Consider the following 26,877-nt stretch of genomic DNA (forward strand, 5'->3'; position numbering starts at 1 on the left):
TGTAAACGGTGTGAAGTCTTTTTTCTCTCTGCGTTCTTATGTAATAACTCACATGCTTCAAGCTGTCACCTTTCAGTTAGGAACGCTGATGTATGAAGCTCACGTTGAGTCATTATGTTGATCACACTGTCAAGCAGCAGTTCTTATGTAGTGTAAGATTACATATGTGTGTGTGGAGCCACAGGCTATTGGTAATTGGTCTCATGGGAGCCACAAAGGGAGACGATGTAAGGCGAATAACCTCTTTCCCCTTGCTTGTTCTCGCACACAGACACACACAATTGCGCAACACATCACACATTGCCAAGACCCCTTAACTAAACTTACTCCCTAACCTGAACTATAAAGTAAAAGCCTCACCCTAACCCACCCTAACCCTAACCTAGACCGAGGGCCAGGTCCACAAAGTAGTCTATTACTTGGAGATAACAAATAGTCAATCAGATGATGTCTGAATTCATCTGTTGCACACAAAGTCAGAATTTGGTACAATGATTTCTGGGTAAATTGGTACTTTTTTATAATAGTATAATGGATTTTTTTTTTAATGTCTTTTACTTTGTACTCGGGAAATTCAGTTGTAAGTGTGACAATCAAAATAATCGTGGCTGCAGACTTAAAAATTGTTTCACTTCTTGTTTCTTTCACAAATTATAACATGTTTTCCTGTTTTGTTTTTGTTGTTGTTGCTGCTGTCAGATGCAACTGTTCAACACAGGTGTCGCTAATTACCAGGCATGCTACCATGGTAACATGGATCTTTATTTTTTGATCTGAAGTAAGACTCGCCTAACTCTGCAGAGTTGTGAGACCGGCCCTGGACCCTTAAAAAGAACTCAATCAGTGGTTTTAGATGGTGAGCACCGGCCTAAATGTTCTCACAACCATGGCTTCAGACCAAATTTGTCTACAACGCCATGAACACACACACACAGACACACTAATATATCCCTCCACTGGAGTGGAAGCTGCTGAGAGTGACTCAGTGACTCCCACTAAATCATTGGTTAGATTATCCTCCGGGGGATGAGTGATTTAGACCATCGACTGCTACAGCCCCCAAAGCTCCGAGGTGTCCTATTCGTCCATGACATCACACTGCTGCCCTTGAGTGTGAGCTTGTGTGTGTCTTTGTCATATTGATGTGTGTGTGTGTGTGTGTGTGTTTCACGGTGCCTGACGGGCTGCGGGAGATTACAATTTATTTAGCAGACAAGATAGAGACAGTAGGGTGATTTTGCTTGTTGTCGAAAAGAAATATGACGCTGGCAACTGCAGTATGTCCGCTGGCATAAATGGACTCTTAAAGAACAGGAAGTGTCGTCTGAGGGAACACATTTGTGTAAAGGTGGATGGCAGAAGGGAAGTGTGGAATTGGCATGAAAAATGTAAAAGCTGAAAAAGTTCAAATTGCTCCATCACTTCATGAAAATTATATGTTAAACAGAAGTGTCAGACATATAGCGCACATCTCCTCCAAATCAATTTTTTTTTTTTTCTCCTTTTGACAGCATGAATCATGACACAACAGAAACCTAGAGGGGAAATATTGAAGTATGGGACGGGAAAGAAACTCAGCATCAGTTTCACATTTATTCCAGAGAGCACAATCCACTTTATGAAAATCCCAACTAGCTTTAAAACTGTTCTGGTGATTGACTGCACGCAGCCCGGACCTCAGTTAGCGACAATGACAGTTGTACGTGTAGAATCAATCATTAGTGACTCTCGCTGGGTGAGGCCAAACCGTTTCTGACGGCGAGCCAGCAACACAGTTGGCAAATTATGATGACTGTTGCGGCCAAGTGTTTCCACTTTGGTTTCTGTAATCTCTGTTAATCCCTCACTGCCAATAATCTTTTCTATCAGTAATAGAGCGGTGCATGAGCATGCTTATTGGGGTCGACATCACACCGCGTTTTAGTATTTGTGCATTCATCTCCTCATTTGAAACATTTGAAAAACCATTTCACTTTGTAAATACCGCTTTGTGTAACCCCACTTGGGATGGGAATTGATTAGATTTATCAATACCAATGCCATTATCAATTCTGCTTATTGGTCCAATCCTTTATTGATCCCCTTCATGACTTCTGATCAATTTTCTGTGTGGAAAAAGTGGGTTTAAAAAGCTTTTTGGCACAGTCACTCCTGGCTTTGCTTCTTTTTATCGCCTGCGTCAGGACAATTCAAACAAGCTCTCACAAGCTTTTAAAGATGTTAAATATAAAATGTTATTTAAATTATGGCTTGCTTGAATTCAAGATGGTTGTAGTGCACACTTGAAATTCCTATATTATCAATAGTCAGTGTTTAATGTGAACCACATCAAGAGCTCTAAATGTAGCCACAAGAGCTACATGGCCATGATAAGAAAAAAGGAGAAGCACACAAGCAATTAATAAATATTTGACTTTTTAGAGAAGGGAGAATAATGCTTGGAGGAGAAATGAAACTAACAATGTGTTTTCTGAAGATCTGAAGGACAGAAGTGAGTGCATGAGTGAAGACCTGCGTGTGCTATGTTGTGGTGCAGCAGACCAAACCAAACCAAATGGCTGTCTCAGGGAGGAGAGTGAACCAGGACTGAGCTGCGGTGTTGGTTTTAAAAGCACGAGTGCAGAGGGGTGGGGTGGGGGGTGGGGGGGTCCAGGTCTGCTAGGTCTGCTGATGAGCACAGGTACTGACAACCCCGGGTCATGTAGGTCTGCTAGGTCTGCTGATGAACCAGGTACTGACAACCCTTAGCACATTCACCTCTAGTACCGGGCAACAAAAGCAGCCACACACAGGAGGCAACAGGTAAACAGGGTGGAGAGGGTTGTCACACAACCGTGCTGAAAACTCCATGAACTGCGCCTAAACCTGTGGCTTATAGAGAAAATGCTGTTGATAATGATTCGTTGTCTGGTTGCCAACTGTTTTCTAAGTTTTGTGGGCCAGCACTGTGCTGATACATCATCTATCCTTTTGATTAGAATTTTTGTTGCTGTAATTAGTAGCCTGTGTTATTATCATTCATATGTAAATTTGTATTGTTAGGCTAATATTACTGCCACTCTGTCACATGCAATTATGATTCATTCAAGGAGGCCTTAATGGAGCCAACAACGGATAACTTCCAATTTTTGCTAATGGTTTTGTTAAAGAGTTTTTTGTTTGTTTATTTGTTTTACATGACTTTGTAACCTTTAAAATAATGCTTGCGATGTAGTAGACAAATAGAAAATGTTAAATTTCTTAAACAAGCCATGGTTCAGAATGAAAAGCTTATCTCACAGTTCATGGTAAAGATATAAAAAGTTCAAGGTGGAGTGATAAATATGTCAGTATGTGTGTGTGTTTGTAAAAGCAGTGCAAGTCAGTAGGGGTGTCAACAATAATCGATTCGGCGATGCATTGCAATGCGGGACATGCACGATTCAGCATCGATGCGGCAACGTGCCATAATCGATTATGTCACTGTTTATTTTCTGGCCTCAAATAAAGTTGTGAAGTTTCAATTACCTCCGGGGGCATTTCCGGAGCAACGACATGCGCAGCCTGTAGCTACATGCTAAGCAGCAGCACCAGCAGTAGCAGTGTTGCCGCTGGCTTTCTTTTTCCTTTTTTTTTTTTCACCCGCGGTCGGGTTGAGAATTAATTAATTAACACTTGTGAGTCCGGCCGTGTTGGGTCCGAGACTCAACAAGCCGGTCGGGTTTTACCGTTACTACAGGTAGTATGCCCGTTTATCACCAATAAACACAGTAGAGGAGGGGGAGTGACTGAGCTCAGGCTGGGGGGTCTCTGATGCAGAGAGAGACCTGTCGTGCCGTGTAAAAACAACCACAACAGAAAGTGTCACGACTTCCTGTATCGGGCCCTTCAAAATAAAAGCCCCGTAGTCTTTCATATAGTTCAGTCATATTGATTTTGAGTTAATATTGACAAGACACGGCTCCAAAGGTTTGTTTGTTTTTTCCTGCGACCAATCGACCAATGAAATTTTGGTCGGCTAATTTTTGGGGGCAGCCCTAGAGGTGATGTATGTTTTCTTTTTCAGGTTTGAAAATCCCATATCCAATACCTGTACCATTCAATTTTGTTTTATTTTATGACATTTATGTCAAAGATACAGGAGAGTGATAATACATAGCAGCCGATAAAATCTGTTGTTCAATATTTCATGACTGATGAAAAATTTGCCATGTTGTGTGCAGTAGAATTTTGATGCATTGCAATGCATCGCAATGCATCGGAGAATCGAATCGAATCGAATCGTTACCTGCTGAATCGTAATCGAATCGAATCGTGAGGGCAGTGCCAATGCACTCCCCTACAAGTCAGTCAACACTGACCTTGACAACTCCAGCGTGGCGTTGGGGGTAACTGAATCAGCATCATGTTTCTTTGAATCTCTGCTGTTGCCATTGTGATCAGAGCATCTACATTGGTCTATGGCTGCTCACTGTACTTATTTGGTCTTTCTACTAAACATCCTGCTGTGCACATTTTGTATACTGTACATATTACAAGGCTCCTGGGTCTCTGCATGCACCCAAAGCGCAAATTGTAAGTACATGTACACTGAAACCGCACACCAGTTTTTAAAACATCTCAGTGTCTCATTAGAAAAAGGCAAATACTGTTTACTCAAGTTAAATAATGAGGAGCAAGCAAATCTCATTATTATAGCTGATTGATCCGTCAAGATTGACTGTGTCTGCAGCTGAATTATCAATTAAGGCATCAAGATTTTATTCTATCGTTCAGTAATCTACCAAAAGTGAAACTTTTATTCTGACATTTCATAATGTCAGGAGTGGAGCCTTTAATCTCTAGTTCAGTGACATGTCATAACAGTCTTGCTGCAGTGAGCCTTGTTAGATGAGTATGACGCTCAGTATAATGTCTGTGTGGAGCACAATAATGCAGGGCACACCCAGTGTCAGGCCACCCGTCCCTGGTGAATTATGCATGGAGGTATTCTGTCATTATCTGTGCTGGGGCAAAACAGCGATAGCCCACCTATCATAATAACTATAATAGCTTGGTGATTTAGACACACACAGCAGATGTTCCCGAGCTGAAATAGTGCAACCAGCAGGTGCTGTTCACATTGGAAACCCACAATTGTGCATGCGTAAGCACACACAGGTAACTGAATGAATGTGTGTTAACGCATGCACATGTGCGTGACTGTGTGTGTAGAATGCATGTGCAAGTGTGTTTAAGATTAGATTAAGGCTGAATGAAAACAGATTACCTCTAGTGGTCTTTTCTTCCATTCACATTCACAACACATCAACACAAAACACTAAACACATTTTAAACATGCAAACACACATGTTCACAGGCAATACATCTGCATGTGAAATTTGAATATGTGAAAGAGGTTGAGTGGGAGAAGAATAGGCTGCACAAAGTTGAAATATTCCTTTTGCAGTCTTCAGTACCATGGTGCATTGTTTTCTTTGAGTTTTTCTTTTCCTTTTTTCATGCAGGGATAGAGTTTTTGTTGCAGCTGTCAGTAGTCAGGCATTAGAAGTCATTTCAGTGAACATTTTGACTAGACAATTCTCTTCCAGCCCCACTGTTGAATTGTCATTCAGCTGTCATATCCACAAAAGTTTGTCCTCAGCCTTGTTGTGAGCACAATAGACTGTTTTCTGAATAGAGTATCTGAGAGCTCGCACACGGGTATATACAGGCACGCACAGACTTATATAGACTTATGCTGCATACAGTCAAAGTAGACAGGCTACATATCCATGCTTCCACATAAACAAAAACACATTTTGCTTTTCAGGCTCGGAGTTCTGGCATATTTCTGTGTCAGTCTGAGTCGGGTTTGTGATGTAGTTTTGTGTTGATTTCATTTTTTTTAAATTCACATTGTCATTTCGCCCACTTTCAACACAAAGGCAATTTCAAATCTCTCTCTCTCACACACACACACACACACACACACACACACACACACACATGTGGACACACTCCCCACCTCCACATCCTGCACAGAGCATGAAAGCCCACTCTAGATTGACAGATTACCGCTATAGTGTCACGCTGTCATGCTGAGGATGATGAAGTACAAACACGGTTGTTATGACAACCACCAGTGGGTAGGTTTGTATCCATTCAACAGACATCTCTACACAAACACTTGAGTGTTTCCCAAACCAGCTCCATATAGACAAGTGAGTAAGCATAATTTAGCCTTACATTTATAGGCATTTATTTTTACACTTCAAAAGAAAAATGATCAATGTTTCACACTGACCTGGTGTAAAAGTTTGATGAGCTTCCAAATCAAAGTTTCACATGCCGTCACTGCCCAACAAGTCAGTTATTTGTCTTTCAATCCATGTTAGTAGATATTCTCATGCATCTGTGTGAGGATTTTAGAATTTTTTGGTTTGGTGAACATTTGGATGAAACCAATACATTTTAAACAAGTGCAAATGAGATGACAGCTTGATTACAGCCAGCCAATGCTTCTCCACACTCTCAGTTATATAAGAAAGACATGTTTCCATCACTAAGCTCTGATGAATGTTTTGGTTGTTTTATTGTACCGTGGTGACATGTCAGGAGCATCTGTATTTATAATGACTATAATAATATATTGTATGGATGCTGATATAAATATGTATATGCAACCTTCTGCATTGCCCACAGTTTGTCAGCACTGTTAGTGATCCATCAGTTGAGCTTGTTTACAGAGTCAACCTGTGATGGATGCGAGAAGAGTATATGATGCAAGTATATTGAGTGTCAGTGTTCGTGATTATTTTTTCAGGATGGATAAATAATTTTTACCGGTCGATATCATCACACAGTGATTTTTAAATCACTTTGAAACTGAATGCTCATATTTTCAGAAGTTATTCAGATCCCAAATGTGTCTGTAGCCAAAGTCTGACTGTCCCTGAACGTCTTACAGGTGACATATTCTTATGTCTTATAGTCTATAAGTCTATAAGTCTTATGACTATGCACTGTCCACAACTGTTTAACATATTATTGACAAATTAAGCTAGAGACCTTCTGCAGTAATGCTACAGTTTTGGTGTAAGACAGTGCATGCTGGAGTGGTCTTAGTGATTTGGAGAAATTATTGACATGCAACACAACATGGCAGGTAAACAAGTTTATTTTTCACTACTCATCTAAAATTTAGCAGTGAGGGAAACGTGTGATTTTTATTTTCTAATAAGCCTCTCACCATCTTTATTCTAATTTCCACTCAAATGGCCGCGTGTCCACATAAATGTCTTTGGAGGGAGATCCATTCATTCAAAGTCACTCCAAATTAGTACTGAAGGTTTATGTATAGCGTAATGAAAATGGTCAATTAAATAGACTAGATTACTTTGTAACGACCCCCATTAAGTGCAGTTATTCTGACAACTGACATTTTACAAATGTTGGAAAACAGAGTGGCAGTCAGTTGGGGGGTGGGGTTATACTGCTTTATCCAAGGCCATCCATCCTGCTTGTTCAGCGGTCCTTGAGTAAGACACTGAATACTCCCCAGCTCCCAGGTGTGTTGTAGCTAACCTTGACATCAGACCTCTCTGCAGGAAGAAATGAATGGATGTCATCCTGGAGATCGCACCATCTCAGTCCCTTCCTTTGTATTATTCTTGGTGTTCATGGGCACGTATTTCCAACCTTGAAGCTACTATGTGATTGACTTGAATGTTGTTAGGACATAATTACTGTGATGACATTCACTTTTTTATTGATTTTAAGAAGGGTGTTGAATTTGAAAGGACATTGACAAACCACATCAATTTAGGCAGTGCTGTTTTGTCCATCATCTTCAACAATGTCATAACATGTCAAGACTGGATAAAATTATTTATTGAAAAATGATTTATCAAAAGATAAGTGAAGAATGATTTTTTTTCTTCTCTCAGCTCTACAAGAGACCTTTGCTGCCTCTGTGCCACTTAATCCACTGTTAGTGTTTCCATGATTTTATTAATCTGCACAGTTGAATTGTATTTTTCTTACTGATATTTGGCTGAACGAGAAGATTTCCCATGATGAAGATTGACATTCTTCCAAGATTCTGTCAAGGCAAAGAATGTCCCAGTGTTTCTATTACAACTTGTTTTCTTTTAGGCCTGTGTGCTGGTGACAGTCAGAGCCAGAGGCATTATGTTTTTGGGTTGCCCGTCGACATGACATCCTGTTCTCATGAACAACTATTTAGGAGACTTTCTTCAGATCTGATAAAGGCTTTTCCTTGGACTCGGATATGAACCGATTGGTCTCTGTGACCTCATAATACACATTTTTGGCCATAGCAGTAATGACAAATGTCTAATAGGATAGAAGGATGAAGTGAGGACATTTTATACACAAATGGTTAAAGGTGGACTTCATTGGGACATCATATAGTTTTGACTGTTATTCAATGCAGAGAAAGGGGATATTGTGACCTTACTTACTGCCACTTGGCTGGTTGGTAGTACAACACAAGGTGCAGTTCTAGTTTGCTGTTGTTGTTGTCTTTATCTAATAATATCTGAAATGCTCAAGTGCCTGACACGCTCCTGCTGTGGGACATAAACAGACGCTCTTTGAAGGAAATTCCCTGTGGAAAGTTGCGGCTCTTTTCTTCCTCTTTGCCTCTGTGCTGATTACAATACAGCTCCGGCGCTAATGCCGCAGTCGCAGTTACAAATGACAGAAATTCACAGAGTGAAACGTTTGTTCAACAATAGCGTTTTCCATGAACACACCTGTCAGAGTTTAATTGGGAGCAGGAGGGCGACATGGCATTTGACTGAGGCAGATACCTCTGAGTTCACGGTGTGCAAGAAAAAACCCTGAGAATAAATCAAGCCAGACATCTGTATTGCTCTTTTATGGCCCTGCATCAAATCAAAAATTTGAAAATTTCAAACTAAAAATTTGAAAAATGTGAAACTATTAATTATTCAGGGGAATTTAGCTTCATCCTTTTCTACAGTGTTGATACTTTTGTGTTCCAATAAATTAGAAATGCAGGCTCGCTGTCATTTTTGTAAAAACGTCCAGAGTTCCCTCCTAACTCACTTAGTTTGTAGGTAATTGCTGAAAATTGAAATTAGTCAATCCCTTGGCCCACAATAAAAACACACAAATAATTAAATATGTATTTATGCCTGTAAATACGGCTAGACTGCAGGAAGCCTAGATGGGTTTAGTGCTACTTCTTGGTAAGGCATTGGTAAACATCACACAAGAGATTATGGTCTATTAGGCTCCTGTTTTAATCCTGGCAATAATGAAATAGGCCAGGACTGCACACCAAGCTTTCCATTTATTCCTCTCGCCAACTCAACAGGATAGCAATTATCGAAGACATAAAGTGCTTTTAGTTCAGTGTTTGTGTGAATTTGACACCTTGTGCAGATTATCTGTGTTGTGTGTATGTGTGTGCACTCAGGCAGCTACATATTTTGCACCTGTTACAAAACTTGCAAAAACAAGTTGTTGTTTTTTTTTTTTAATGACTGAACCAAAGCTAATTGTGATGAAAGCAGGGTCAGGTGATGAAGCAGAGTGCTGGACAAGCGGGGCGGCACAACTAATTTCTGATGACTAATCCGATGCTCTCAGCTCCAGTGTCAGACCGACAGCAGCGCTAGTGTCAGCAGCACGTCGTCTCCAAGGTGCAGCCGTATTTCAGAACTGAGCTATGGCCGAGACGCCGATGACAAACAAAGACATTAAAACATGAGTGCTTAGGTAAAGTCATAGAGTAGAAAGTTGATTTGTTTGTTTATTTGTCCTCTTTGCCGATAAGACGTAATAAAGAAAATGACTAATGTTGAGTGTTTATACAAACAATACAGATAAGACGAGCCATGAACGTGTGTGAGAGAGAGAACGGACGTACAGGTAAACCAAAACATAATTAAGATTAGCTCTTACCTATAGAGTCCAAGTTTGTGTGAATGGATATTCCCTCTTATGTGAGAACAAACTGTGGATGCATGCATGTCTGTTTGCCTGCTGATACATACACATGCTCGCTTCCCTGCTGACAGCCTTATCAGGGCAAGCAAGTGTTCTTAAGTGCTACTATCTGTGAAAGGAGGCAGCTGGAGGATTTGAGCAGAACCTTGTGTGACAGTGTGTAACTCTCTCAGAGTAATGCTCTCCACGCTGTGGCCTAATAACTCATGAAGGATGTGGCTGCTGGGATTCCTGGGTTATACTTTAAGTCTCCCAGTCTTTATTCTCCCGTGAGACATAAACACACATCCCTATGCACAAATTAGGACTATAGGAGCAGACCATATTTTGCTCCCGGGTTTTGTGAATGTTAAGCAGAGTGTGTGTGTGTGTGTGTGTGTGTGTGTGTGTGTGTGTGTGTGTGTATGCATACAGTACATGTGGATTTCACCGGGAACGGTAGAGGACGCTGTCTGTTGATTTAAGCTGTGTGGCGGTTGAGAGTGGGGTAGTGAATTTAAAATGTCTCTCTACTCTTAAAAGAGACGCGCTGCCTCGCTGGGTGTAGTGTTGTGGCATTGCAGGCGGGAACGAGCAGCGTTGTGGAATAATGCTTATTAAATCGCGCTTTCCCGTCTACCAGCTCTCTGAGTGTCTCATGCAAATTTCTCTTTCTCCTTCTCTCTCTCTCTCAGACTAACCAACTACACTTTAACACAGTGACACAATGTTTACTACTGTTGCCCTGTTGGCTTTCCTTCAGGCTCATGAAAGCACAGTTGTATTTTTTAGTATGTGCATGAGTGTGCAGTGTGTGTTTGTGCCTGTCATTGTGACAAGAGACATTAGAGATACAGCAAATCCAGTCCATCTGACACGATGACGTATTTTCTGCGCTTTTCTCTTCCTCAACTTCCTCTAGTACTGTCCCAGAATGAGCTGCTAGTGTGCCAAGCAAGTATAGAACAGAAGATGACGCAGATGAGGAATGAGAACCATAGCTCTATAAAAACTGGAACGAAAGGCACACAAATGTCAAATATTATCTGTAATTGTGGTATTCTGAGAGGACCTTGGCAGAGGAACTTACAATCCTAGCAGCAGAAAAGCAATGGTCAGCTTCAGGAGTATATATTTGAACCTTTCTCTGTCAAGCAGAGATTTGCTGAGTGTAATCCTAATTCATATTCAGACATTAAAGAAATTCACAAAAGGAAGCTACTCTGCAAAGTCACTTTTTTTTTTTTAATATTCATCACTTTAGAGCAACTTGGGAGTCGTTTATTTAAAATTTCTCTGCTGGTCCCAAGCATTTTAGCCAAAAGACCTTTTTGGTCACAGTCCCGCATCTCTGACCTGCAGGCTGTTGCTGCTCCCATAGTGACGGCGTTTTGTTGGTACAGCAAGTAGCTGTTGAGTTTGTACACTGTCCATTCAAATATAGTCCTCTTATTACAAACATGAACATATAGCATCAACCAATCAACAAGTTAGGCCACTGAGTTTCTTTATTATGCAAAATCTATAATAATGCCATAATTAATTATTTGATACTCTACAATGCAATACTTATAATCATGACATATTTTTCATTTTAGTCTCTAAATATGTTAAAGTGTTTCAGAAAAAAAAAGAATGTCCTGTTTTTAATCCAAGCTTAACCTCTTCTTCCTCATTGCTGTGATTTGATGAGTAGGTGATTAAATCTCTGCTGAGCTCATTTGTAACTGATCTGACTTTTCCTGCATTCATGCTGCATTCATGCTCACTCCTTTAGTGTGATTAGCAGTGATTAGCAGTTACATAACAATTACTTTCAGCTGAAAAGAAATGCAGGACAAGCTGCATCCTGAGGGCAGGATAGACAGAAACCATGCAGATGCAGACAAAAACTTCAGAGTCACAAAAGTATAGGCATCGAGTTAATATTGATCCCTGCAACTATTCGATGAAAGTAGTTCTTTCTTTCTTTCTTTCTTTCTTTCTTTCTTTCTTTCTTTCTTTCTTTCTTTCTTTTCTCTTCCCATTGGGCATTCTCCTCTCTATGTCTTTAAAGTAGAATGAGCTCTGTAATTCTCTCAACATTACAGATGCTGGTGACTTGGTTTGAACTCTTGTTGTTGTGCGCCGCCGTCTGCAGACTGACTTTAATAATTTATACCAGAAACTTCAGCACCACCGAAGCGTCCATCTGTTCAGTCCACGTGACCTCTGACCTATGGTAGGGTCGTCACGCTACAGAAGCAGCTGGCCGTCAGCAGCATGGGTCCTGAGGTCCTGCAGGGACAGAAGCCAAATTGTCTAATTCGCTGACTGATATCAGAACTTGATTGAACAATATTACATCACTCAATTAGGTTCAAGTAACAAAGTTAACAAACTTTACTTAAAAATAACAAATGTTTCTCTTCTTATTTGCTGTTTATTTATGCTGATGACCTTTTCCCCTGTCTGGTTCCATGGCACAAGTATTAATCAACGCATTTATTATAAAACAATGTCTATTACAAGAGTCTGTAGTGTTTCAAACCCATCCAGTTACTGAAAATGAGGCTATCCACAAAATAGCCATCTCAATCATCTTAGCCAAACAGACACAAAGACAGATAAACACGTGTAAATGTATTCACTCATTCTCACATACCTCAACAAAACTGTACACACATGAGGGCACACGGGCACTTTGGACACAAATTGTACGATGACACCCAAGGCACACGCTTGCACTCTCTGACAGAAATTCAATTAGAAAGTCAGGCATGTGGAATACCAAGCGGTCTTAATGGGACAAATGCTGCAACAAGCCAAGTAGTCCAGACAGCCAGTCTAATGGTGTAGATGAAGTCAGATGAAAGAGTCTATATGTATCAGTTAGTCTGTCCGTGTGTGTATCGATCACACAGCTGGTGGCTCACTACTCGTCTTTGGCTTTGTCTGTCTTCCTGTCTGTTTCCTTCTGCCTCCCTTTGCCTTTTCCCCCTGTATTCACTCCCCCTCCCCTAATCAATCACTGATCAATTGACAGAGATCAAAAGAACGGAAAAAGAAGTCTGGTCTGTGCATCTTGCATAGTACGAATGTGGGCGTGTGCACATGTAGCTGTGAATCTGTGAACAATACGATCCACTCTAGAGTAAAAAAACAGACTGTTTCCTGAGTGCAACAGGACTTCATTGTGCAAAATGCTCAGTAAATGGGATTAAGAATGGAGCGGTTTTTCATTGACATTTGTTTGCATTATTTTGCATGTTTTTCATACATCAGCAGAATGGAGGATAAAAGAAATGCAACTCATGGGCAGTTGCTTTCAGCGTAATACATATTAAAATCCAGAAACCGGACATTTGATTCTCTCCATTCAATGAAAATAAATAGTGAGGGAAGCAGCTAAATCTCTCCGCTGTAAATAAGAATTTAAAGTTCACTGAATCATGTTTCTACTCCAAGGTTTCGTTTTCCTGTCGAATATGTTTTACTTGAACTCGTGTTTTGGAAGCTTTTTTGTAATGTGTTGTTGATTTTAAAATTGTAGCTGCTATTCTGCAACTTTCCTCTGTGTTGTTTTTGTTGTTCCCTGTATTCATATTATTTTCCACGTCCTTCTTTTGCAGTTCAACAGATGAGCAGTTTCGCTGGAACGCTCAAGGTAAGGCATTTACACACACTGCTCAGCCTTGCATATAAAGGCATTGTTGCATGGATTAATGAAAGAAACCTTTGTCACCACTCTTTTAAAATATTTTTAAAGGTTACATACACAGTTAAAAATATAAATAAACACTGAATGATTCCCACATTTTCTTCCACACGCATCCAGTCAGCCAGTCAGACTTCCCAGCTTATAATCAAAATGTCCTACAGCTCATAACTGAGACATAACGTGTCTGTTGGAGTAGAGAATTGCAGTTAGAGTCCAGAGAGATCTCATTCGTCTCTCTCTGTTTCCCCTGTTGTGTGACCTTGACCTTCCTCTGCCTCTCGTCTCCGTCTGTCTTGCACAGCGGACGGACAAAAGGACATCGAGGACGAGTTGACCACAGGTCTGGAGTTGGTGGATTCCTGCATTCGCTCCCTTCAGGAATCTGGGATACTTGACAGTGGAGAACGTAAGTGTAGTTATCAACATCATTGCTGAAGAGTCCCCGTCCCTCCTGCTTTATCTGAGTCCAAACACACGCCACTTTCATTGTGAGCGCTCTTATTGTGGGTGCTCCATACCCAGCTGTTTTCTCATTTTGCAAATGGGCTTCTACCATCACTATCTGTGGGTGCGGATAAATTCAGTATTGCTTTCAGTATGCGAATGACTGACTGTGTGTGTATGTGTGTGTGTGAGTGTTTTTCTCCAAATAGCAATTTGTTAAATACACAAAACAGTGACATGTTGCTGTCTTCAGTGAAAGGCTGCAAAAACCGGGAAGGCTTTTTGCTCTCAGCTGATACTGTAGCTGTGGAGGTGTCACCGCCGAGCTTCACAAACATTTATACGCATAAATAAGTTTTCAAACACACAGCAACTCAGAAAAAAAGTTAATGTCGTGAAATGACAGTGTCAATTTAAATTCCAATTATTTCTATCCATTTTGAGACTTCACTCGGAGCAAAGCAGAACTGCTACACAAACAAAATTCAATTTCAAGGTAACAGCAAAATTATTTTATTTGGTTTATTCACATTTCCTCTTCTTAGATTCCTCTGCACTTTGTTAGCATATGTCAGATCAAAATCAAGACCTGTTTAACTGTAGGCACTTCAGCAAGTGTAAACAAATGTGCTACAGTCTCAAGAGGAATATAAATCTCTTTTTAAATTTTACAGCACAGAGTGACTCGTCAAAAAGAGTGGGAAAGAATATTCAGGCAAAACTTAAGAAAAAACACAACTGTGGTTGTCTAAATGCAACAGAGTGTGGTGGTGTGTAGTGTTTGGTAATTATTTTTGCTCTGCTGAAAGACAAGGAGAGAAAATGTACTCCCTAAGGCCATTAGATATCTGGCCTAAGTGCAGCAATTCCCCTTGTTAATGTTAAATTCTCAGATTTCTGCGAGTTGAGGCGAGGGAGGATTTTGTTCCAGATTAGACAACATGTAAATACTTGGATAAAGTAAAAAGAATATTTTTTATAAAAAAAAAACTGTGTGTATTTCTCACACAAAATATATTAGAGAAGAGTATTCTGTAGTGTGACCCTGAAAGTTTAATAAAAACTGTTTAATTAACAACAACTGAAGTGTACTGAAGTGAAGCTTTTCAAGGCCTTATTCATGTGCACCCAAACATAAAAAAGAGATGAATTAAACTGTGGCCCTCCTATATTCAAACCAACAACTGCTAAGTTTCCAGCAGGTTTCATGAGCCTTGGCTCCTGATAAATAAATTCAAACAGTGATTGAGAGGCGGACTGTGTGGGAGGTCTTGCTAAATGTGCTTGGCATTTTCTTTTCAGGTCATTGGTTTTGGAACACTGCGTCCCCCATTTGGCTTATTGTGTGCTGACCTTTTTGATAGTTGATATGGCTTTAATGGATGGCATTTTAAGATGTGTTGCACAGCGCATTACTACTATGTGAGGAGTTTACTCACATACCAATAAGCTTTACCATGTGTAATTCCTGGTACTTTGAGAATGGCCTGACCAGTGTTGAACACCAATGTCATATTTGTGTACACACACAGTTACACAGTGCATGGCCCATATACAGTACCAGCTCATGTGAGATTTAGAAGTCTTGAATTGTAAGGAAACTTTAATGTTGAAGCACATGGGGCGGCAGTGGCTCAGGTGATCAGAGGGTTGGCAGTTCGAATCCCGCTCTGTCCCGGTTGCTGCCGTAGTGTCCTTGGGCAAGACACCTTACCCGCCTTGCTCCTGATGGGTCGTGGTTCGCGCCTTGCATGGCAGCTTCCGCCATCAGTGTGTGAATGTGTGTGTGAATGGGTGAATGTGATGTACTGTAAAGCGCTTTGGGTATCGTTCAGGTATAGTAAAGCGCTATATAAAATACAAGACCATTTTGACCACATACATAAATATAGTGATGTCATTAGATTTCTTTTTAAATCGTATTACCAGGAATTGCCTGAGCCCCTGACCCCCCTCCCTATGTCCACAGTCCAAAAAAATTAGACAGCACTTTCATAGTGAGCACTCTTATTGTGGGTGCTCCACCCCTAGCTGTTTTTCCCATTTCACAAATGGTCTTTTACCAAAAGCATCACTATGTGTGGGGTGCAGATACATTCAGCATAGCTTTCAGTGTAGTGCATGTACCGTATGTGTGCATGTGTGTATGTGCCGGCCCAAAAAAGAGAGAGCACTGCAAATAGCTACGTGTTAAATGCACAAAACAGTGACATGTTGCCGTCTTCAGTGAAAAGCTGTAAAACCAGGAAGGCTTTTTGCTCTCAGCTGATACTGTAGCTGATGAGGTGTCACAGCAGAGCCTCACAAACATTTATACGCATAAATAAGTTTAGAAGCAGAAATTCAAAAAAAGTTAATGTCACAAAATTAAATTCACCTCACATAGCAATTACTGTGAGACTGTAGTGTATTGTGCTATTTTAGAAACCAGTCATTTTTAAAAGGTATCACCAGTGTGTGTGTGTGTGTGTGCGTGTGTGTGCATGGGATTGAGTTAAAATGACTTTCATAATTTCACTGAGCTGTTGAAAAATTCATATTTTTCATGTGAGAACAGAGACTCTGTGAGACTCAACAGAGACATGAAAAGACTTAAAGCCCTACCAGCGACAGTGCTTCTCATTTCACCCTCTCACACATTCACACACAAACAGAGCACACACATTACTTACAGCACTTACATGTACATAGGTTACTTAGTGTCACACACGCACACACATATTAATTCCTAAAGTGAAGCATTTTCTCAAACTAAACTCATGACTTCACGTCACACGTATGAAAAGTCAAACAAACATGCACAGTTTTTGTCACATGGCACACACAATGTAACAAACACCGAGGCTGAGTGATGATGAGTTTGGGAGCTCCCACTCGCTCTGTGTAACACAAAGTGCTGTTTAATAATTCATAAAAAGCAAGGAATGAATCGAGATGAGAAAAGACAAGTCTTTTGTGAAGACGAGAAGCAGAGGAGTTGGTCTTGGTTCACGGCGCACGGACTCATAGGGAGAGGGGAATCTGGGAGAAGGGAAGGACAGAGCAAGCAAATACTGTAGAAATGGAGGAAGGATTGTGAGGGGTCTTTCTTATTTTGGGGTAAGAAACCAACACACCAGTGAGCCCAAAGGAAGACACTTAGTCTAGACTTTATAAGAACATAGTCATCATGATATTTAGGAAAAGCCCTGAGTTTAGCTTCCTTTCTCCCTGACCTGTAATTACATACCGTATACATTTTATGGAATTTGTACTCAGACAGGGAGGCAGAGTAAAAATAGCAACTTCATGAAATATGTATAGTATAAACTGCTGAGTTAACAGGTCAGAGACCTAACTGCTCTCAATAGATCTAAACCACACATAGAAACACATGTACATAGCCTATATAACCACTCATACGTACTGTGCACCCCTCCCACCACCACTGTGAGGGGTGGACCTAGTGTTTCCCTTCGGCTGACATCACTCCACTTACAGTTAAGGGGGTAGCCCATCCTGAAAACTGCCTGGTGATGTTCATTTTCAGTCAGGCAGAGTGGGTTTTTATTTGATGTCAGTTGAGATTCTTGAATGTATGTGTGTGTGTGTGTGTGTGTGTGTGTGTGTGTGTGTGTGTTGTGTGGTGTGCGTTGTTACAGCCATACACACAGTACTCCACATTAACTCTTCAGTGGCTGTTTCTTTAAAAAGCAGAACTTCCCTATGGGTCAAGTGAAGTTTTGTTCCAGCCGACAGTACGAGCGAAAAAAAAAAAAAAAAAAAATTAACATGTTAGGGGAGGTAAAGTTTCAAGTTGTTAGGTGTACTTTCTTATTTTCAGCCCTCCTCCTCCCATCCTCTCCATCTCCCTGCTCCTCCTCCTCCTTCCATTCTCTCTGTTCCTCTGTTTCTCTTTCCCTCTGCTAATAAATTATGTATGCCATCTCCAACTCACGGAGTGCTGCACTGCTGCACTATCTGCTCTAAATTGCTGCTCTCTCTCTCATCCCCATTTCACTCTTCGCCTCTCAATCTCTCCCCTTCATGCTCCCTCTCCTTCTCACTCTTAATCTCTCTCTCTCCTCTTCTCTCTCTCTCCCTCCCTCTCTCCACACACAAACTCAACGGATCCCCCACCTCCCACCCGACCATACACCACTCCTGTCTCTATCGGTAGGACCGGCTCTTCTTTCCCAGAGTTCCTTGCAGCTCAACTCCACCCCGGAGGCTTCGCTCCAGTACTCTGCCAGCTACCATAGCAACCAGACCCTCGCCCTTAGCGACAGCATCTCCGCAGCAACTCCTCAGCGCAGTGGGCAGGTTGGAGGAGCTGTTCACAGCTACAACCAGGTAGGAAACACCGCTGTATGCAGATGAAAATGAAGATGCTGGTGCTGCTGCTGCTGCTGCTGATGATGATGATGAAAAAGGATGGTCGGACAAAAATTCTAATATTGGCCACTTGCGTAAACTTTGGTCTCTTTTAGAAACACACCACAGAATTTTAATTATTGACATCAGAGGCTTTTTGACTGAAGTGAGTTCACCTGCATATTACTTTTTGCTCAGTGAAGGCATGCAGAGCTTTTAGGACCAGGATAGTGTCTGAATCTTCTGCACTGCTCGGGATTTTCTTCTTTTGCCTCAACCCTTGTTTTTCATGCACTGACTTGCATAACGCTTCTTCATCGACATGTAACTCTGACTCTCATCTCTCCCTCCAAATCTGCATTTGTTCGACATCCCAGCTGGGTCTGTTGATCAGTGTGGAAGTGCATATTCCTACAGACTCCCATTTTATTTGCCTTACCGAAGTTCTTTAAGTTCCAGTCGATACAACTGGCTTCTCAAATAATCTACAGTGCAACAAAAAATGTCTTTTATTTTGGAGGAGGTGACAGACGGGGTTAGACTACACGTAAATTCCTAAAAGCTGTTTAGGAGGAGATGATTTCTCAGATTCCCATAGAGCAAAATGAAGGGACTATTAAATGCACACAGAGTTATCGCAGTGAATATCTTGTTTAAGGACTTGGGAAGTAAAGCAAGAGGCAAGTCGCATATTAATCACAGCAATGTGAGAGAAAATGACTTTCTAGCCTACAGGAGCCAATTATTTTCAGTTTTCATGTCCTTAACTTATAAATGGTAATACATGTGTACACATACACACACACACACACAAGCGCACACACTTGTACTTTCAAACACACACCCACACATCTGCTAAATCAGTGAGCAGCTGCAGTGCTTCATTCAAAGATATCGCCAGTGTCTGGGGCAAGTATTCTATTTCTGATAGATGGAGATGAATTGAAAGAGAAACTATTGTAAAACAATAATTATAAGTTCAATCCCTTTTTCATTTCATTGTAGATATGTTTCTTTTTATTTCATTTCAAATACCTGCTTACTTTCTCCACCAAGGTCTCTAACTCTGAAGCGAAGAGGATGTTTGTTTTGTGCTGTGTTAGTTTTTCATTTGTTGTGTGCAAAGGTGTGTGTATGTGTGCAAATCTCTGTGTGTATATATGTGTGTTTCTTTATAAACACCTTTATTCATTTTTCCCTCTCCAGTCACACCAAAGCTCATTTCAGAGCTGGTGTCAGAGAAGGCACTCATTCCTTCACTTATTAAATAACAAATATGGGAGGCAAAGACATCAAGATAGGAAACTGACAGACAGACTTAGATAGATGGATGGATGGATGGATGAGGCAAAATGAGTTCTACTCTTTCTGTAGTCAGAATGTTGTGGTACTGTATTTCTTGTTCTTGTGTTGCAGTATTCCTGTCCTCTTTTCCCTCCTCCCCTCTTCCTTCCCTTCCCTTCCCTCTCTGCTCACCATCTCTGTCTATGTGAGCATGAGTGTGTGTATGTGTGTGTATTCTCCTCTCTGATGTTTTTGGCTTGTCAGTGTAATGGGGCCAGTGTTGTCAGCAGGGCTTGTTGCCCATGAATAGCTTTACGCATGTCAGTGCCAGTGCTGCTCGATAGGCAGATGCAGCTTGCATGCATGTGCAGTACATGCATGTTTTTGTTGCAGACTGGGTGTACATGTGTGCATATGCACATGGAGGTGTCATCTACAGTATATGCACTCCTTTCACCATATGTTTATACAGGAGTGTATTTGTTTAGAGTCCTCATAAGTGACTGTTTGAGAGAGAGAGTGAGAGAATGAAAGGTCTAGCATGTTGCTGCTCCTCTGTAGGGTATTTATAACCCTGAGAGGCCCTGCTTTAATAATGCATGGATACATGGCACCTCAAACATCCCAGTGTTTTACTGGAGGAGAAAAGAAGCAGCACTGTGAGATGAGACAAGAGCGCAATCGAGAAAGTACTCTCCCTCACACGATGTGTTGGGCTTTCTGCCTATTAGTTAACTCAGCCAACAATTCATCTATACTCTTCATCTATAATGTATTTTCCTGATGGATCACACATCTCTCTATCAATCTATTTATCTATTCATTCATCTCTTCATTCACTCACTCAACTCTTCATCAGTCTAAAGTCAATTTCTGTCTGACTTTGCATCTTGATGACTGTAGCACATCTGCAGTGTTAAACACAGTGAAGTGAAATCGACTGTTAACAGGATTCTTCGACTCCGTTTTGTGGTCTGCATCTCATCAGCCTGAGATCTCTCATGTAGCTTCACAACCAACTAAACTAACATAAGGGGCTTCTATACACTGTTTTATATGGTGGATCACACACTGTCATTAAGAATGTAACATGTGCACTCAACACAAGTTTCAATACATTAGCCATTTGTTTTTAGTGTTGCTACATAGCCACCATTAGCATTAACAGCTGTTTACATACCAATCTAGAAGAATGGTTGTGAGTTCAGCATCAAACTTAATTCCTTGACTTGTGAAGAGATGTCTCCATTGGTGGAAAGTAGCAATGTCAACGCTTGTCTCTAGCATGCTAACCAGCTAGTCCTTGCTCATGATGTCATTTCTGATATGGACTCACTGTAGCCTCCAGTCTGCCCTCAAGATGCAGCACATCCTGTATTGTAAATTCAACAATGGCAAAAGTTGTTTGTTTTTTTAAAAACTAAAAACCACCACCACCTGCACCTGTCAAGAAAACCACATTAGGTTGCAGAGAAAATGTATAAAACCACTAAAACCTGAAGCATAAAGAAAAGGACTTGCACAAAGTTATGTTAGATCTTCCATTAGGAGCTCTCTGTGTTGAGATCAGAGTGAATGAGCTCAAGGTTGAATGCTCTCATAAGCACTTCCACTTAAACACAAAGAAATGTTAACAAACAGGGTCAGTTTGTGTGTCAGAAACATTTTAGAAAACATATAGAAGCACAATGAAGCACTGAATCCTGTTTATTGCATTACATCCCTCCCTTCATTTGACAGATTTTCCATTCTTCTGCCTGTTTGCCTCCATACACTGTGAATCACATTTTTTTTTTAGAAAGAGACCGCTAATCCACTCAGCCAAAGATAAAACAGTTTCCATGACCCCTGTGCAAACAAAGCAGTGCTAGAATCAAAGGCCTGTTGTCTTCAGCAGACGTGCAAAAGCAGGAAAATAAACCAGAGACTGCCATTGAGAACATAATGGGGGACTGTGTGCCTGGCCTGCGTGTGTTGCTATATTTATCCAGGGAAGGTTTGCTGAGCAGGCGTGCCCCCCTCCCCCCTAAAAAATGTATTTCTGTACAAATACAGCTGCAAATATTCGCACCTGGAACCCGTTGTGTGCAAACATAGCCTTTGAGCATAATTACAGATTGTTTATGAGTGTGTGCGTTTGCTTGCATGTTGAGAGGCACAGGTTACTGTATGATGACATGTATGTTATCATAATAACTCCAAGTATGCATACATGTATACAGGTGTTAGAGTGTGCAATGATAGGTGTACTTAAGATCAATAGCAATTGCTATAGACATAGATACAGATGTAATAGACAAATATGCCTGTCATCGTGGCTGCATGTGGAGATTATACAATAATGATACAGAAAATGCTAAATTATATATGAGAATAACTTCTCTAAGGTTTCTGTATAACTACTGTATACAAATGTAGTCCTCCAAGGTGACTCTCTGACTATGTAGTTACATAATATTCACCTTGCACAACTGCAGCCACGTCAGTCCAGTAATCACATCTTTGAAACCCTCTTACAGCTTTTAACATCGACATAAGGCTATATGAGGCTCAGTGGAGCTCTGGCATATGCTCACCCCCACTGAGTCTGGAGACGGGTGAATACATTAGGATAAACCAGCGTGTCATGTGAGGTAAAAAAAACAAAAAAAAACAAAGGAGAAGAAGCTTCTAACACTTTGCCTCGCAGACTGGCACATGATTTTGTCTTTTGTCAGAAATTTTGCTTTCACAGATACAAGTATCAGGACAGTGAGTGAGTGAAAATCTCTGTCCACTGTCCATGTTTAAATTTAGCTTAAGATGAGAACACGACTGCTGACGCACATCTTATATTCATAGACTGATTCACCATACGCAATCAATATGAGCAGTTTACACAGACAATTTTAATGACAGATTGAATTATTTCTCAATGACTGTTGGGGGTTTATGTGAGAACAGATTATGGAGATTAAGACGTGAACATACTATGGATTGTTTAATCCTGTCATCGATTTTGAGTGGGCGTTGCACCGAGGCTTTATTAGAAATTATTTCAGTCATCTGAGCTCTGTGGACTTCATGGTCTGCCTCTATGAGTCTGTTTGAATCACCCCTCTGTTTTCTGTGGGGACTTCATTACTAGCTGCTCTAGGTTCATTTGGGATCCTCAAAGGCTTGACTGAACTCATTGTGCATAAAAGTTTTTGATAGCCACTACTCTCTATTCTCTTTTATCCCATTTTTCTTAACTCTCTATCTCCCTTTTCCTCATCACATCTTGTCCCTCCTTCCTCCACCAACCCTCTATTTGTCCCCTTCTTCCTTGTCACGGCACGTCATCCTCCCTCTTTTGCTCTGTCTTCCCCCTTCATCCCCTCAGGTGACATCGAGTCGTGCAGCTCAGCAACAGCAATCACAAACTGGGGCAGGGTCAGGTAAGAACTCACCTCTCCCTCTCTCCCCCACTCTTCTCTTGTCTCTCTTCGTGGAGGTGCATTTTCCTTAGAATAAATTAATCTGACATAGCATGAAGCTCTGTGGATGCACCAGGATGACATTTGGAGACACTGACAGACATGCATGAGAATTGGAATAAAAACGTTGCTGGTGGTTGAATGTTTTCAGAGCCGGCAGTATGAATAATTTTCTCACATGTTAGTATTATTCCTCCATAATTTATAAACAAGCTATATTAATTCCAGTCTCTGGCGCCTGTTCGCTTTGGGGTCAAGGATTTAAAGGTATACATGTATCATTCTGTATGTTGTGTCATGCATTCTTCTCCAGGATTTTTCATTCACTTATCAATATGTTATGACACTCCCCCCATACAAAATAGATAGTATATGGAATAAAATGATATACATTGTAGAATATATTCAAACCCGTCAAAGAACAAAAGAAATCTCCATTGAACTGGGCCATTTTAGTACTAGTCAGATATTTACCATTTTATTTCAGTCCTTCTCACAAAAGTTAAAATTGATGAACAGAGATTTGGAAAAGGCTTGTAAAACACAATAGCAGGCAGTGCAGTTAAGCTAACCTTTATTTAAACCTTGCATTTGACTTCATTGTTGAGGCAATTGTATACTCTTGTACTCCTGTCCTGATCCAAATCTCTGGCTTCTAACATATTTTCCTCCCCTTGTTATCAACCCACTGTAGAATTTCAGGCTTTTGCTCCATGACCTGCTTGTATCCGTCCATCAGCCTCACTATATTCTCACTCATTCCTCTGCCTCCCATGTTCATTGATTGATTTTTTCTCTCCTCTCCCTTGTTCTTTAGGTATATACTACTCCAGCTCAACCCTGCCTGCCCAGCGTGTCAGTTCCCCTCTCTCTGGAGGAGGAGGCGGCTCAGGGTCCAGCTCCCCCAGTAAGCTCCAACGCCTAGGATCAGCCTCTGACACGCCAGGATACTCTACCACTCAGCGGCTGCCTTCCTCCTCCTCGTCCTCTCCCAAGCAGTCCCCTGCTAATCGCTTGGCCAAGTCATACAGGTAGAGAGCCGCCGCAGCTGTGACACAGATATTGATATTGATTTTGATGTATTTCTGTTGATACTGATGTATAAAGGAGTCTGTAGGTGGATAAGGAGGGTGGCATTTGAAAGAATTACTGTATTTAACACATGAATCCCATTCATAGGTTCCAAAGATTGCATTAGAAAAAAGTAAATAGGCTACAAAAGAATAGAATAGAATGAAAATGGAAAATTGCCTTTAAGGTTCATCATCCTCCACTCTGTGTTTGTATGCGGTGCATCTAAATCACACACACATTTCACACACAGCAGAGGAGGCATAGGACTGTTTTTATATTCAAAACAGAATTAATCATTTAAAGTCATTATTTCTCAGACAAAATATGTTGCTTTTCCCGTTTGTCTTCCAGCACCACGGTTGCTGTGACAACAGCAGGAGGAGGTGGGTCCCCCCTGAGGGTGGCATCTCCACCCAACTCCACAGCAGCAGGGGGAGGGGCCAGCTCATCATCGTCCCCTCTTCACCAGGTACAGGATGTCGCAGTCGCAGAATGTGGACACATTCACAGTGAAAATCTATTTTGTGTTAATAGCAGAGTATTTAATTTTAATATTTTTGTGTGAAGCAGGAAGTCGAATTGCTTTAGAAATGTGATTTATTACAAACCAGTGTAATGAATGAAACCAAGGCAGCTGTAACAGAGCAGGGTTCAGTGCAATTATAAACCCTGTTCCTCAAAGTCAGGGTGAAATCGGCACAAAAGTGAAGAAATAACTGAATTATTCGTGTTTCACACACATTTATACAAATACATTTAATTTACATACTGTATGACTGTGAGTGCATGTCAAGGTTCAGCTTGAAAGGACACAAAACCATCTGACGTAAATAGTGACATGTTAATTTTCCTTTGCTTGCTGTGTTCAGGTTTTGTTAGATATCACCCTCGCCTGGTTTGATAATTATTTTAACTAGTAGAACATTTATCATATGATTTTTCTGCAAATGTTTTCATTACAGCACAAGTTACTGTGTTATATGCAGTGCAACAGTACAAAGATTAGCATTCAAAGTTCAATATTTACAATGGCAATGCCCAGAATATTAGTTTTTCTTGTTTGTCAGCTGTGTCCTTCTATTTAATATTGAAATAAGATATTAAAATATACAATTTCTAGTATTATATAGCCAGACTGTTGACTGATGCCATGTGGCTGTGTGTTCACGTTAATCATGACAAAGAAAGCCATGCTGCAGCCAGAGAGTAATTACAGATTGAGTCATATGTTCAAAAAAATCTACCCAGAGCAGTTTTTATTCTTTGAATGTTTAGTCATTTCAAATGTTGATGTAATAGATTCTGGTAAAAAAAAAAAAAAGAAGAAGAAAAAAGCTTTGCATTTTGCATCTGATCTAAAACCAGATTCCTTTGAAACTTTATTATATCACTGTACCATGATGAAAATTGTTTGAGTTTGAGTGGGATGTTTTCAGTGTAAATTACTTTCTTGATCCAAATTAGTCAACACACAAAAAAGTTCTTTCAATTAAATATAGAGACAAATGCAAATTTGAACAATGAATCAATTGCACCAGCATTTAGGCATAACCTGCACGTTCCCTCTGCTTATTTATAATAATATAAAAAGTAGAAAATGAAACCAAACTCTTGTCTTTCCAGATGAGTTCGGGCATAGGGAGCTATGCCACTCTGTCCCCCAAAAGGCTGGCATCTCACCACGCTTCTGACCAGTACAAGATCTCCCACGAGCTCTACGCTACCGCTACACTGCAGAGGCCTGGCAGTCTGGCAGGTGGGAGTTCACACACTCATGCAGTTTTACACGTATACTTACAGTGAACATAAACCCAAACAAATGTTTAACTCCACCAACAACCACCTGAACTGTGAGTAGTAAAGAGCTGTGAGGCAATCTCTCACAATATCAGGATATCGTTCAGTGTGTGTTTCTGTTGTTGAGCCAACATCAAGTATGAATGGAGAATTTATACTATATGGAGCCATTATAGTGCATCTCCCTGCAATTCCAAGAAATGTCAGGTTTTGCATTTAAGTCTACTGAATTAGCCTGTCAGTGTGTTGTGGTTGGTTTCTTGTGGTTATCGGTTGTATATCACACCAATTGCACATACTTCCTCTTTATGGCATCTCTGTGGCTGCTCTCTCTAAAGTAGGACTACAACATGAATTCACAATTTGTTTTGCAGTAACGTTTTTGAATTATGAGCAGGTCCGCTGTGACTGCCAGACAGTAACCTGCTTTAAGAAGATTAAAACGACTCTGATTGTAATTGTGTCTGAATAAGATCTATTTCCTGTGTCTGGAAGCCGAATGTGTTAGAATGACACTAGTCTTAGTGGAGGCAGCGTTCGGGCTATCAGAGACTTGTGTTGGCTCATGCAGTAACACTGACTAGTTAACGGTTCTCTCTCTCTTGACTCTACAAAATTGAGTTGGCAGAATGTCAAAACTAAAATGAAAATGTGTTGTGCCAACTGTTTATGCTCCATAGTAAGTTAGTGTACATTTTTTTTTGAGGCTGTCTGTTTGTGCCTATTTGAGTTAAACACTGTGGATAGCCCAGTGTTTTCAAGTGTTATTCAGACTGAGTAGTTTTAGACAGCAGCGTTCTGTCCTGTCCTGTGCTTCAGAGCATTAAA

General features: G+C 40.7%; 1 protein-coding gene across 4 annotated transcripts in view; it reads left to right on the plus strand.

Annotated features, from left to right (window-relative positions):
• Positions 1-26,877, plus strand: part of ctnnd2a (catenin (cadherin-associated protein), delta 2a) — a 247,828-nt gene that overhangs the window by 100,139 nt on the left and 120,812 nt on the right. For all 4 annotated transcript variants that reach the window (XM_085762951.1, XM_085762953.1, XM_085762950.1 and 1 more), the window contains exons 4-10: positions 13,551-13,585; positions 13,941-14,045; positions 18,243-18,415; positions 23,085-23,139; positions 23,996-24,209; positions 24,604-24,721; positions 25,876-26,008. In XM_085762951.1, the coding sequence (XP_085619077.1) occupies positions 13,551-13,585; positions 13,941-14,045; positions 18,243-18,415; positions 23,085-23,139; positions 23,996-24,209; positions 24,604-24,721; positions 25,876-26,008 (833 nt within the window). The remainder of the gene's footprint in view (positions 1-13,550; positions 13,586-13,940; positions 14,046-18,242; positions 18,416-23,084; positions 23,140-23,995; positions 24,210-24,603; positions 24,722-25,875; positions 26,009-26,877) is intronic.

This window comes from Trachurus japonicus, chromosome 20 (genome assembly GCF_045865225.1).
Source record: "Trachurus japonicus isolate A0001 chromosome 20, Traja_1.0".
In the NCBI taxonomy this organism is placed as follows: domain Eukaryota; kingdom Metazoa; phylum Chordata; class Actinopteri; order Carangiformes; family Carangidae; genus Trachurus; species Trachurus japonicus.